This window comes from Athalia rosae, chromosome 6 (assembly GCF_917208135.1).
Source record: "Athalia rosae chromosome 6, iyAthRosa1.1, whole genome shotgun sequence".
Lineage (NCBI taxonomy): Eukaryota > Metazoa > Arthropoda > Insecta > Hymenoptera > Athaliidae > Athalia > Athalia rosae.
This window is the reverse complement of record NC_064031.1, coordinates 3,462,824-3,477,103: the sequence shown is the minus strand read 5'-3', so window position 1 is coordinate 3,477,103 and position 14,280 is coordinate 3,462,824. Positions and strand designations below refer to the sequence as shown.

General features: G+C 39.7%; 1 protein-coding gene across 2 annotated transcripts in view; it reads left to right on the top strand.

The window, feature by feature from the left end:
- Positions 1-14,280, top strand: part of LOC105686059 — a 100,519-nt gene that overhangs the window by 73,907 nt on the left and 12,332 nt on the right. For both annotated transcript variants that reach the window (XM_012400623.4, XM_048657538.1), the window contains one exon: positions 514-585. In XM_012400623.4, coding sequence (XP_012256046.2) covers positions 514-585 — 72 coding nt within the window. The remainder of the gene's footprint in view (positions 1-513; positions 586-14,280) is intronic.

The following is a 14,280-nucleotide window of genomic DNA, read 5'->3' as shown; positions in this document are numbered from 1 at the left end:
GCCACGATATGCATATATGCACTCTTTTCCATTTCTTTTTCTTTCTTTCTTTGTTGTTGTTTTTTTTTTCTTCTGTTTCAAGTTTTTCTCTTTTTTTTTCTACCGCGAGAATAGGACCGACACGGTTGACCAAAAACACTCCTACTTCAGCGGAGCCAGACAAAAGGAGAGCGTCAACTAGAGCGATGTATAGTTCGAGGGGATTCATTAAAGGATATCTGATCGAATTTTTTTTTATTCATTCGGCTCTCAATGCATTCTTTTTTCAACCTCTCCTTCTCCATTCCCCCTGTTTTTTCTATTTTTTATTCGTCGTTTTATTTTTTACACCTGATTCCCCGTGCACTGGGCGAACATTATTCGCCACCCTCGAGCCGCGATTCGAAAAAATTCTTCTACGCGTTTTTGTATCTAACATAAATGAGGCGACAATTATTTTTTTTTTTTAATCCACTCGATCGAACGAAGTTTTTGCAGCGTATAATTTATTTTTCTTATCCTCCATTGTTTCAGAAATCGAGGCGCAGGAGGCTTGCAAATGGTTGAGAGCCGCTGGATTCCCTCAGTACGCCCAGATGTACGAAGGTAAATTGACGACGATATCGCGCACTCGTTATCTAACGTCATTCGGATACGCTTGTAACATAAATACGTATGTTGCCGTAGTCGTTTTTATTTATATGTACATATCTAATGCCTCTTTTCGTGCAGATATGCAAGCGCGTATATTTATAGAGGCGTTCGAAGGCCCCCTTTACGCCGGTATACAGAATTTCGTTTTCACGGTCGTTCCGATGATTATATAACAACGCTCATTGCTCTACTCGCGGGTTTCGATCATCTTCGCATTCGGGAATCATCATGAGCTACTTATATATATATGTATACCTAACTCAACCTACGTTATACCTGTAAAGATGCGAATGGGATCCTTGAGTTCCCCTAGCGACCTCCGGATTATCGTGAACGGGTTTATGCAATTTTTGGCATAACTTCCAGCATCAACTAGGCGTGTAATATCTTCGCACTCCTATGTACACACACACTCGAACTCCCGATAGCGTGTGTCGTAATTCGAAGATGGTTGATTTTACACCATCGGTTTATATTTGAATAGCGAAACCAGCTAATGCCGTGGGTAAGTATAGCGCGTGATAAATTAACGAGACACGTTATCTAGTTACATTATTTTTTTACCCTCCGACGAAAAAAATTTTTCTAAAAAAAATGGAGAGGTCTAGCCAAAATTTCAACTAGGTGTATACTCGATCCAAGGTTCGAAATTCTAGACTTTCGATGATATGTTAATTTATTTGTTCTTTTTACGTCATCCGTTTTCGAAAAAAAAACTTTTTTTTTGTTACTTCTCTCTATCTGCCGGACACGAAGTTACGCAATTCGCGACGTATGTGAAATAAATAAATTTTATTTTCTATCTTTCTTTTCTATTTTCACGTTACACGCGGCGCGATCGTTGTTAATAACGCGCCCATGCGGATTTTCTAAATAAGGAATTACTATTTCGTACACCTACGTGTATGCGAGTAAAAAAAAAAAAAAAATAAGAGAGGGAGAGAAAAAAAAATCGACGTGCCTCAATGATGACGCTATAATATCTCCTTATTCGAGACGTCTTTCAACGAATTGAAATTGAAAGAAAAAAATAAAAAATGTGCTCAGGTGGATTGATAAATGTAAAAGAATTACGCCAATTTTGGATAGCTATACACGATAATTCATGCACGTGGGAGTTATGTAAGAGTTGGGGTATATATACCGTACCTATACTGTGTGGTAGGTATATAAGATCGGACAATGGGCCGCATTATTAAATATTATGAAAAATGATCATCGTGTACTACGAAGATTTTAACTTATGAATTATACGTTGTATTTTTTAGGTATTTGAAAAAAAAAGAGAAAAAAATTTTAAATCAATAGAAACAAGATTCGAATAATAACGACGTACGTTTTGATCAGATGTATACATATTTCTCTCTCTTCTTTTTATTGATTATTTTAGATTTTTCGATACATGGATTCGATAATTTATCAATTGCATACGTTAATTTTCATGTAAAACACATATATACTTGTAACATACCTACCATGTACCTTAACTGACTCACGAGGGCAATATTATCATGGATGATTTGATAATTAACCGGTCTGATATTTATCCACCTCGACTGCAGCAGCGTTCACATCGACGCCTGTAGCGTCGCCCGTATGACGACGACGAAAGTGCAGAATATGCGTATATATATATTTTTTTTTTCCTCTTCATTTTTTGTTCCTTTCATTATTTCGCAACGAGGAACCGATCGATCAAACCGCATCACGTTTTCCCTCGTTTACTTGTCCCTATGAATTTACCGGTAGATTGTTCATTCGAGTTTGGATTCTTTTTATTCGTCAACCATAACGTTCATTTTTTCGTAAAAATATCCGCGTACGCTTACGTAAAATAATGTCACGCGTCCGCGATTCATTCGCAGTAATTACACGCGTTTATAGAGGCAGGACGTTACGATTTAGAAGAGAGAAAAAAGTGAAGTGAAAAAAAAAAAAAAGAAAAATTTAAACAGAAACGCGAATGAAAAAGAATGGAAAAAACCGGCACGTGCAGACAGACGACTCTCCTCTACGGGCAATTCGTTGATATCGGCGGTTGAAATTTAATGATATTCAGCAAATGCGACTCGAATATTATTCGCATTCGAGTATCAAGATTTCTTCAGTCTTCGGTGCCTCCGACTGACGACTAGCTGTCCGCCTCGTATGCATTGTGCATTCATAAATACATCGGCTGAGGTGAGATCACGTACGATTGGCAATTATTGACGTGTCGCAAGTTTCGAGATACAATTCTTCCATTTTTTTCTCTTCCGTCTCACTTATAGCCATTACGTTGGTCTGAATTTGTGAGAAAGTTTGACGAAGATGAGAGAGAAAGGAGAGGAAAAGAGGAAGATGAAAGAGCGAGAAAGTACGATAAGCGAGCACACTTTAAAGTGGTGCAGTCAAAATAAATCTCGATGTTTTTCTCAAAAAGTGCGCAATTTTCACCGATGTAAAAATCTGCAGCTGTTCGTTTAAGAAAAAAAGTCATTCCGACTTTCCACCGCAGTACAATATGACGTGCGGTGTATGCATATCCTGATCATTTGATCTTCTATTTTTAACGAAAATTTACTCGATTATTTTAGTTTTCGTTTTTTTTTTTCTCTCTTCGATTCTTTTTTTCAACTTATCTTCATTCGTTGATTATTGTACGTGAAAATAATCGCGAAGAATTACATGTTTATAGAAAAATGCGTAGTATACTGGACGTACAACATTTGTAAATCTATTTTGTCTGTAGTATAATAAATAGAAAAATCCTATAGGGCGAGCATCGGAGTATCCATCCGCTCGTGAGATTTAGGTGAAGGTTGTCACACAGATTTCCGGTGGTAAAAAAAAAAAAAATGAATCGAAGAAGAAAAATAAAATAGAATAATAAATAAGTAGATAAATACATACGTATATACCTACGTAAAGATCGTTGCCTAACTCCACGTATAGTGTCCGTATCGTATATAAAACCATTATATAATGCAAACCTATATACCTATTTTGGGAAGACCTCGAAACAGTCGGATTTTATCATCATAAACGCATAGAAATCGCCCCGATATTTCACAATCCGAACCCGTGCCGACCGAGGGTAAGCAAACTAGTGTACCCAATTATCGATAAATTTAATTTTATACGTCGGTTTTTGCTGGGGGGAAAAAAAAAATTTGAAAAAAAAAATATATCAAAGATCTATTCATCTCTCGAACCGATACACGTTTTATCAAATGACCTAGATTTTTTTTCGGCCGCAAACAAGACGGAAGCAAAAAAAAAAACAACAATTTTTTTTTTTGGTCCATCTATAATTTTTCGTAAATCATAATTCGCCTGCGGTTTATCTCCGATGTTCAGATTTCTGGTGAATAAATTGCGTTCCACACCGTTATACGTGGACCGCGGTGACTAATTTTTAATTCCGTCTGAAATGAGCCTAATAATTTCTTTCAAAATTTGAAATTCGTTCTATTCGGGCATCGAGTGAATCCAACGGGAAATTTTTTTAAATTTCACGAAATTCTGTGGGCGGAAAAAATGCAAAGTCACAGGATGTGAAAAAGGTCATTCATGTGGGCCCGCAGAATAGCTTGGTTTGAGAGAGAGACGAAAATAAAAGTGGTATGAATAATTTGAAAATAAGGAGCATGTGATAAATACCCTGCACATGAGGAGGGAGGGCGAAGCAAAAGACGAGGAGATCATAATCTCACGGGTTTAATTTTTTGGCAAGATTTCGAGACTTTTTGTCTCCGAGCGTAAGATGAGAAAAAAAAGAAGCTCTCGGAGTTTGGTGTGCGGAAATTAATAAACTCCGTTCGGGGTTGACTCTTCGAATTACGAGCAACGTGGTTCACGCGTGTACAAAAATTGGTAATTTCCATTGAGTTCGAACTCTATGTGCGAATAATATTTTCACTTTATCGTCATAATTACCAAAGCAAGCAAATTCCAGACGGATGAACTTCGGGCGCCTCCAACAATTTGCAAATCGGATTATCGGATTCAATCAAATCCACAATTTTTCGAATCGGGGGAGCGGATTTTTTTGTGTTTTCATTTTTGCTGCAACGCGCGACTCGATGTGTCGTTGTGAATGATTACCTTGCTATTCGCAAAATACAAAACGGTGATGACATTTTTCTGTAACAGGGCCACCGACAAAATTCGCGGAATCGGATGAACGGCTAACAGATGTTAACCTAGTTGTTAGAAATTGAATTTGTAACATTATACATCGGCTTTCATTCGACTGCACAGCGTCGTCTACCTTGCCTCTCCTCTGCTTCCTTTTTCATTTCAAGTTACAGTTCCGTTTTGCTGATACGATCGACGACAACCGTTTCCATTATACGTATGCAGGACATTAGGTACCCATACCCTTCCATACGAGTTTAGTTTGTCAAAGTTAAATTAGTAAAGCCCTACGTTAAATTGAAATTCGAAGATACGTCGTTAGAAACTTTTACAGATTCATCTCTATTCGTTTCTCTCCATGCATCATACGCTATACACGTGGCCAGAAAATTTTCTCAATCTTTTTTTTGCCTCCATTTCCTTCAATCATGAGCGAACTTTTTCAATATTCTCAGAAACTCTCCCTCCCCCATTCGTATCTCTGCATTATTTAGGTTTTTCAAAAATTTATTTTTATACAAATAAATAAATACGTACGTGTACATAACCGATCTATTAAATAGGTGAGCAAAACATCGCGTAGATCGTACAGATCCTGTTAACTCTGTCGCGCCATCGATTTACTTGTCATCGCCTAAGAACACCCTCGGGATGCTCGTCGTTCGCCGCTCCATTTTATTTTCTTGTTGTTTTTTTTTTTGTTGTTTTTTTTCTGTTTCGGCAAAAAGTTTGAAAAGTCAAAAAATAATTCTTTGAAAAATTATCGTACTTGTAATTTCAACGGGCGATCATCGGGTGCCTACGTCAATCGAAAAACACGTCTGACCTAGAATCGCGAAATTTCTAATTCTTTTTTCGCTCATTCGATTTTCTATAAATCGACGGAGTGTCCGCAGCGATGATCTTTGATTTTTTTCATCAATTAGGAAGAAAAATCCTTCTTCTAATTTTCTTTTTTTGCTTTTTCACCAACGGAGATTTATTCACTGCGCGACTCCCACATCGCGGCGCTCGCGCGACCGTCCAAATAAAATAAATATAAATTTCTACATATTTATACAGAGAGACTTGGAATAAAAATAAAATGAAAAAATAAATCAAGTACTACTTCGGATGCGTCACCATAATTTATTACACAGCAAACTCTGTACTACGCGTTTCTCTTATATTCTCACATCCGGTTTTCATGTGATCTGATACTCGTTATACACCCGCCCAGACGGTTTGACGCCGACTTCACACTTGTATAATTATTTATAATGTTATACCCTCACGCACACACCCCCGTGCCATGTTATATGTTAATGAAAATAAAAAAGAGTCATCGCCAATTTTAAAACACGTGTAGAAAAAAATTCGAGATCTAAATTACAAAAATCAAAACCTGTAAGATATCTCACGGATTTCGTTATTTTTTATTTGCAAAAGCAAGCAATTCATTAATACCGATTATCCATATCCAAATTTCCATCGATTATGGAGGAGGATTTTTTTCATCTCATTTCATCTCTTCATCCCTTATCGGGCGAACGCGCGGAGGTTTCGCAAGTATACATAAGTGCATTTCGATCGGTCGAAAGATATCCAGATTTTTTTTTTTTTGCCTTTTTCGGAAAATTCAGAGTAGGCGCTTGTCCGCGCGGTAGGATGCGGTTACAGGTTCGAAATTTTTCGGCCCAGCAGCCCCGCCGCGGAACGGGCGGAAATAAGGGTCGTAAAATTTGTCAACCTTCTCGTATTCCCGCAACAGTTTAAATGCCCGACCGTTTCCTCCTTACAAATTTACCACTCGTTCGTGCCCCCGAGTTTTTTTTTTTTTTTCTCTCTCACTCCAAAAAACTGTGGACAAAATTAACGCGATGACGCGAGGCGATAGAAAAAGAAAAGGGCTGTTGAAGAGCGAAGAAAAAAAAAAAACGAAATTCGACTCGCACGAGTCTAAAAGTCGAATCGAGTATGTCGAAAAATTTGAACACGTCTCGGTTCTGGAATACTACTGTAAATTGGATAGAGAAAAAAATAGATAAATTGCAAGGACGTGAATTTTGGGTTGGTGAGCGCGTAGTGTACGGTACAACGCGTTCGGAGCGTTCAATGAAATTTTGACATTAATTTAGCGACGGAAAAGCGACGTTGAGTCGACTATAATACCGAGCCATCACACCGCTACTATGGCGTAATTATACGTGGTACAGGTTAATTTATTTTCGATCCTTTTGATCTCTGTTGAAATGTAGATACGGAGCGATATAAAGCGCATCTGCAGCAGCTCTCAGACGAGAATTAGTTACGGTTGTTGTAACGCGGAGGTTGGGGCCTTGAGGTGAATTCTATCGATACCGAAATCCGCGTTATTATCGCATTTAACCGGTGGTGACACTACGGTGTCGCGACGACGCGACATTGATACGCCGGCAGAGTTAGTCCGAACGAAAGCTCGAGCTTTCAAGAGCCGAGGAACGGAGGGAGGCCATCTTTCGCTATAGCTCGCCTTTTGGCGCACCGTATTCGAGGTTCCCGACTACGTCACCACCCGAAAACCTCATCGCCGCTACTCCCGACTCCGCTGCACCCCGAGGTCGAATATATTTTCGACTATAATCTGCACGGAAAGTCGCATTATGATCCGCGTATATACCGACGACGACTTACTTAAGTATGAGACGTCGTTTAAAAGCGTCGCGACGCCTCGCGCCGCGGAACCTACTCCGTATCTCCCCGTTTTTTCCGACGTCATTGGTTGGCTGGGCTCGGATTTTTGTTCAGCTCGACGAAAAACCGAAAATTTCTCTCCTCGCTTCGCACCTGAGCTTTTTTTCACCCTTCTGGTTTCTCCAAGTCGTTACGCAGCCGGTAAAAAATCGAGCTTTCGGTTGAGATTCGCCAAAGTAGTTCTGGATATGCCGCGCGAAAATCGTCTCGGAAAATTTCCCGACTTGTCTTCGCTTACGTAGATCATGATATTTTATACGAAGCGAAATGAATTTATTCGAAGAACCTGCGCCGGAGAGAAAGAGAGAGAGAGAGAGGAGCTTGCAGCGCTTGTTGCGGTGAATGTGTGTAAAATCTAATAGAGTTTTCCGAGAAATTCAGCGCGATTAATTTTATCTCTCACGTACCGTACGTTCGTACGACGCGCGCTGGAAACGGGAGAATAATGTCCGTACTGTGCGATGTGAATTTATACAGTTTTCACGTTTAATCATTAACTAGAAATTTCGAGTCGTATGGCTAGACGTATTCAGCTCGTATGGCCGGCCCGGCCGGCCTTATAAATCATTTTTAGTTAATTTAATTTCGTAATCTTATTGTAATTCCGAGGAAGCTGGGGTCCATGTGTGTGTGTGTGCGGTTGGTTGGAAATTCTAAGTTTGCAAATCTGAGAATAAGAAAACGAAGAAGATCTCGCTGCACTGCCGCGCCTTCGTTCTATAATAATAGTTAACGTTAGAGAAAGCTTGCGTCGACAAAAAAACAAAACCAAAAACCAAAAACCAAAAGCCAAAAAAGCTCCATAGAACGGCTACTCGCGGGTACACGGTGGTAAGATTTTCCGCTGTTTATTTAAAGCTCTGACATTGAGAGTGGAAACGGAAAAGAAAGAAAAAAAAAACGAGAGAAAGAAAACCAAAAACCAAAAAAAAAAATACCAACGCGGTTTAAATATACTGGGGAGGACAAGACAAGACGTCTGTCGACCTGGGACTAAAAGACTAATTTCTATATCCGGCCTAACGAATTATTATCAACCATAAATTTTAACCAACCACACTATATAAGCATCAAAATATACGTATGTGTACGTATTCGTTATTTACTAACTATGTACGTTTCCCATAATCGAAAAAGCTAGGCAACGAAAGCTAGCAAAGAAAAAAGGAATAACCTTTTCGATGCGAATTGTTGCTAACGTTGAAGGTACTCAGGCGTGACCGAAAAGCGAAACCAAAATTCGGAAAGAGACGAGAAGAGAGAAAAGAAAAAACAAAAGAAACGAAAATTATTCTGAGCGTGACTATACCACGGGCGGTACAATAATATCACGTCCTTCTTGAAAATTGTTCTATTTCTAACACTTGGCTAAATATAAATTTTTCAAATCGCATGATTTTCCGCGTTGGACATTGGGCAGTTTACCAAATTGTTCAAAGTTACATAGAAGCTGTGTATAAGCCCCGCGTATATTATATACACACCGAACGGTAAGTAACGACTTACTTTGCAAACTTTTGCGTCCATCGCTCGGACGCGATGCGCCCTATCCTTTTCGAGTTTTTCGCTCGCTTTTTTTTTTAAGGGGGTACGACGAGCGCTCGCGATACCGCCAAAACTATGATTTGATTAATTACAATATCTCAGTATTTCACGGAATGAGAACCTTCCATGGGGATTGGACGGTGTCCAAATAACGGAGCGTACAAGAGAGACGAGTCTGGCTTCTCTTATACTGCAGCCAGCATCATGCATCTTCTTATCCTACAGAGAAAATCAAAACAAAAAGGTCTTTGACACATCTGTTGGTATTTTGCCAATATAGAGGAGAGAAAATACCCATACATAAACGTACACGTATGTACACGCTCACCTACGTACCATCTACACCGTACATATATATATATTTATATATATATATACCTACGTGGAGAGAGAAAACAAATTACGCGAATGGACCCGACAGACAAATATATCTGGTATACCCACATACATTATCTAGCTAGGATATAAAATATGTACACCTATGTACCGGTACACCTGGACAAACTGCATTTATACATATGGGGCATTTCGTGTGAAATCGACCACTTTTAAACCCGACACTCTTCGATTTTTCCCAAACTTTTTCATCTTCTTCTACCCCGCTGAACAAGTTTTTGAAAAATTTGATGATGAACAAAATCGATAATTCTAGTTTTATTATACTGTCTTACGTTTTTTTTTGGAAAATCCTGCATGGATGTTACGTGAATCTGTACAGTCCATTTTATCGGAAAAATTTTTTACCAGCATTTTCGAGATAATGCGTAAAATAATTTCTGCAGCCGTCTCACGGCGGCTATGTCCGTCTTCGAGCTCCTCTTCGTAAATTTCTAACGTTTTTTATCTCGTTTTTTTTTATTTTTCTCTTTTCGAAACCCTGTTAACGACTCGAAAATTTTTGTTTTTTCTTCCCTTCTTCTTCTCTTTTTTTGGCTGCACGACCATTTCAACCTGTTCGTGGTAACGATTTTGAGGAAAAGTAAAATTGAAATTTATACACTGTTCCTGGTACAGTTTTACGCGTGTGATCTGCACGGGATTGTTCCGCGTAAAACGACATCGCAGATGCTCGACAGATCCGAAAATTTTCAAAAGAAAAAAACAAGATGCGTCAAATATGCGTGTCGAAGAAAATTCGAAATTTTCAATAATTTTTTCAACCATGAATATCGCAAGCAGAGACGTTAATGGCGATTTCTGTTATCGTTTCATCTGAAGATTTTCGGAAAAACGAGAAAAAAGCGAGAAGTTTTCGATGCAAACGTAACTAAAATAAATCGAATCGGATGACGACGTGTGTAAGGGTAGATCACTGCAGCAGCTGGAGTGCAACAGCATCGCGGATGATTGCCTGTTTGTTGGTAGATATATACCTACATTATGTATATATATATATATTCGTGTACATATCGCGTGTATATCTATATAGTTTCTCTATACAACTGCAGCTGTGATCTCCGTCCGGCTTTACTCTATACTCCCACCACGAAAGACTTATCTGGTTTTATCCCCACCAGGTTTTAAGTCGGTTTCACAAAGTCCTCATTTACGCTCGCTCAACCTGGTGATCGCTAGTTCGAAGCAAACCGCTAGCGTATCAAGAACCGTGATATTTATTTTCGGTTCTTTCAAATACGAGAGGAACATATTCTCTCCATTTCGTTCCTTCATCACTCCACTCGGACTGACAAATGAAAATCCAAAATATGAACACTCCCACCCCAGCCCTCCGTTCATTTTCCCCATGGAGATGAGATCGTTCGTTGAAAATTTTAACGCGTTCGCAAAAAGTATTGAACAATTGACAAAAAAAAAAAAATAGAAACCACCCATGTGAACTACGATAATCGATCGATTCGTTGGTTACGTTATGTACAGTGCGTTTCCAGACATTTAAAAATTTAAAGGGCAATAGACTGCGTACCTCGTTCGCAAGTGTGCTTCGTGGGACTCGATAATCTGTGGACACTTCGATCGTGTAATCTGAACGGTTTTTGGTGCCTGGACCGATTTTGTTTTTTTTTCTTTGTCTCTTGATTCGACGGGACAGTTTGCTCGGTGGGATTATTTGTTCAACGAAAATTACGTCCCGTAGCCACGTAGACGACGTCGCAGCTGAAACGGCCAAAGTCTCTCGGTCCCGAATGCAGCGGCTCTACGCAACCGAGACGATAAGAAAAAGACGATGCGTGTACACGTACCGTATTACTTCTATACACGACTTACCACGGAGCTAATACGCTCGAAAATCTTTATCTCGTAAGGACGAGATAAGTGCGGTGTAACGTCGACCGCTTCACCCGTCTTTAAATCGACGATAATATCGAGGAGATATACAGCGCGCGAGGGGATGAAGGACGTGTAAATTCATCGCCGCCGATTCCTGCTCGATTATTAAAAGAAAGTATCGAATTTCAAGGGACGCGAATGTGCCGCAGGTGTCAAGGGATCACAATGAGAGGTAATTTGACGAATTCTCTTCACTCGGTATTAACGACCTCGTAATTTCTCTTCTTTTTAATACCGACGAGATCGAACGATCTCCGGTCCGCGCTCGTACCGCGTGCTCCGGAGGTCACGGCGAAACGGACTTTCGATTTTTCGTAACACATTTCTTTCTCTCTTTTTTTTTTCATCCACTTTTTCGTTACAACGTCGATCCATCGATCGGGGGATCGAGAAATGCTCCATGGAATTTTGACGTTACGGAAAATCATCGGAGTCGAATTTTTTTATTTCATTTTTTTTACGGGCGTAATCGTGGATCACGAAATATACGATGATTTTGGACGACCTGCGGATTACGTAGTCCGTACACTATGCGCATTACAGTATCGACATTGACGAAATCAGCAGACCATATCGGGATATGTAATATCATCTTTACGACCTCGGTAGATCGAACTTAACTCTTGGTAAAGATCCAGAGGTTATTGTATAAGCGTGTGTATATACTGAAGGATCTTGAGGATGATCGAAGCCGACTCCGATCCGTTATGAGAAAATTGATACGATGAAATAATTACCTTACCGACCATAGGTCCTATCCGGATCGATGGAGTATCCGTCACACCTACTTCGAATTACGCAATCCGAAATTCGATCACCCGTGTTAAATTCATCCGCAGTCATTCCCCGAATTACTGAAAGGAAATGATCGTCGATCAACGATCCGTCTATTTTGAGGACCCTGTTCGTCGTCCTCGCGTGATTTCCTTCTTTTTTTTCTCTTTATTCCATTTCGTTTTCAAAAAGTCGATTATATCGATTACAACTTCATTACCTCGTACAATTAATTTCGGCGATTATCATACCCCGGAGTATCGAGGGTCGTTGGTTTTCCGTAATTTGTCTTCTTCTTTTGTCGAATCATTTTTCTAATTAATTTTATAACGTTCACTTTCTCGATCGCGACGAAGGATGACGATGATCGTGAGGATGACGACGATAACACGCGGTTAATTGCCAGTCATAAGTCAAGCACATAATCGAACCGCACTATGAATAGTAAGCAATTGACCCAGTTGAACCTGCAAAGGGGCGCTAACCACAAGGCTCGATATAAAAATAATCTACGATTTATACGCGATTATTTCTAACCGTCGAATGTATGATATTTTTTCAAATAACACGCGTATCCTACGAGTGTCGTCTTGGCTCCGTCATCGTCCTCATTATTATCACTATTTTCTTATTCTCCGTTTTTTTCGTACCTATAACGCGTACGGTAATAGTGAAGTACCCCAGACGTATCGGCTACCGATATTACCCACACTAGCGCGTCAGCCACTAAATCACGCATCATAGATCAAAGAGTAAGAGATTTATAACGATCAAACCCGATACGCGGATCCTTACAACTCTATGTATACGTACAGTTTTGCTCACACGCGCCCGTTTCTCGAAATTATTTCTTCGCGGGTTTTTTTCTTCACATTTTTTCTTTTTTTTTTTCTGTTTCGATCAGATATTTCATCGGTGCTAATCGTGTGCGTTACTCCGCATGTCGAATACGGTGTCAATGACACGCACCATTCGACGTGTGAATTTTTTTGGTTTTTTTTTTTCCCAATCGCGAAAAACTTGAAACTTTCCATCGACCGATTTTTAGAACGCAGATCCCAAGGATATCGTTCGTTATTTTTTTTTAAATTTTTTGAATTATTTTATTCTCTCGCAAGACTTTGCAGAGGAAAAGCTCTCCACTCCTCAAATATTATCTTCGGAAATTAAAAGCGAAAAAAATTGGAGATAATTTAATAACCTTCCCGAGCTCGAATCCTTCGATCTCCTGGTTTTTATTTTTATCGTCTAACAATGTTCGTGCGAAAGAAATTTTCTCACAATCGTATGATTGTACGACGAAAGGTGACGTGTTTCAAATTTCTTCTCTCGATTCTTTTTGTTTTCGGATTATATTTGAGGCAATTTATTTTCTCTCGTTGTTTATCGTTTGGCAATAGATTTAACGCATTTGATGATGCTACGCGCTAATACCCGTGATAATTGAATCGTTGACTGGGGAGGTTGACTGCGGTATAGGAAGTTAACAACTCGCGTACCTGATGCAGAAAACCTAATTAGAATGTCTAGAAAGCAAAGGTAATAGCGCGCGCGCGCGCTCCTTCGCCTTTATATGTAGGTATACCTAGTTGCGGATAGAAGAGTTTTGCTACTCCGACACATTTTATTATCAAACTCCGTGCCAAAACCAACGATTCGCGACAATCGATCGCAAAAACCAAAGACGACGAACTCGCGATTCGAGCCCAAGAAATTTCGCACATTTTTTCTCATCACATTTTCCGGGCCCCGAACGACCGAAAAATTATTCTGCAAAAGAATAAAAGGGAAATTTTCGATCGAAATTGTGTCCGGATCGATCTGCGACCGTAGGAATCGCGATACTCGTTCGGCGTCGGTGCTCCAAGATCATAGATCAAGATCTGGATCACAAGATCTGGGTCGCGGTGCCTATAATGCACAGCCGTTCGCGAAGATCGTATATTATATCGGTGTACCTTACACACGTGTATAACGGGCGTGCATGTATTCAGATTTTCCATACGACGAGAGTTACAAGTTGCGCAAGTCGACAAAAGATCGTTGTAAATTGTGCAGCGGTCTAGCCAGTTATAAGAGCGAACCCCGAGACCGGAGATCACATCCGTAATCGGAGATGACGTTGGCTCATTTCAAACATAGGTGTACCTCGTATGAACACACGTATATATCTATCCTGAAATTATTTTATTACAAGTTGCTTCGTTT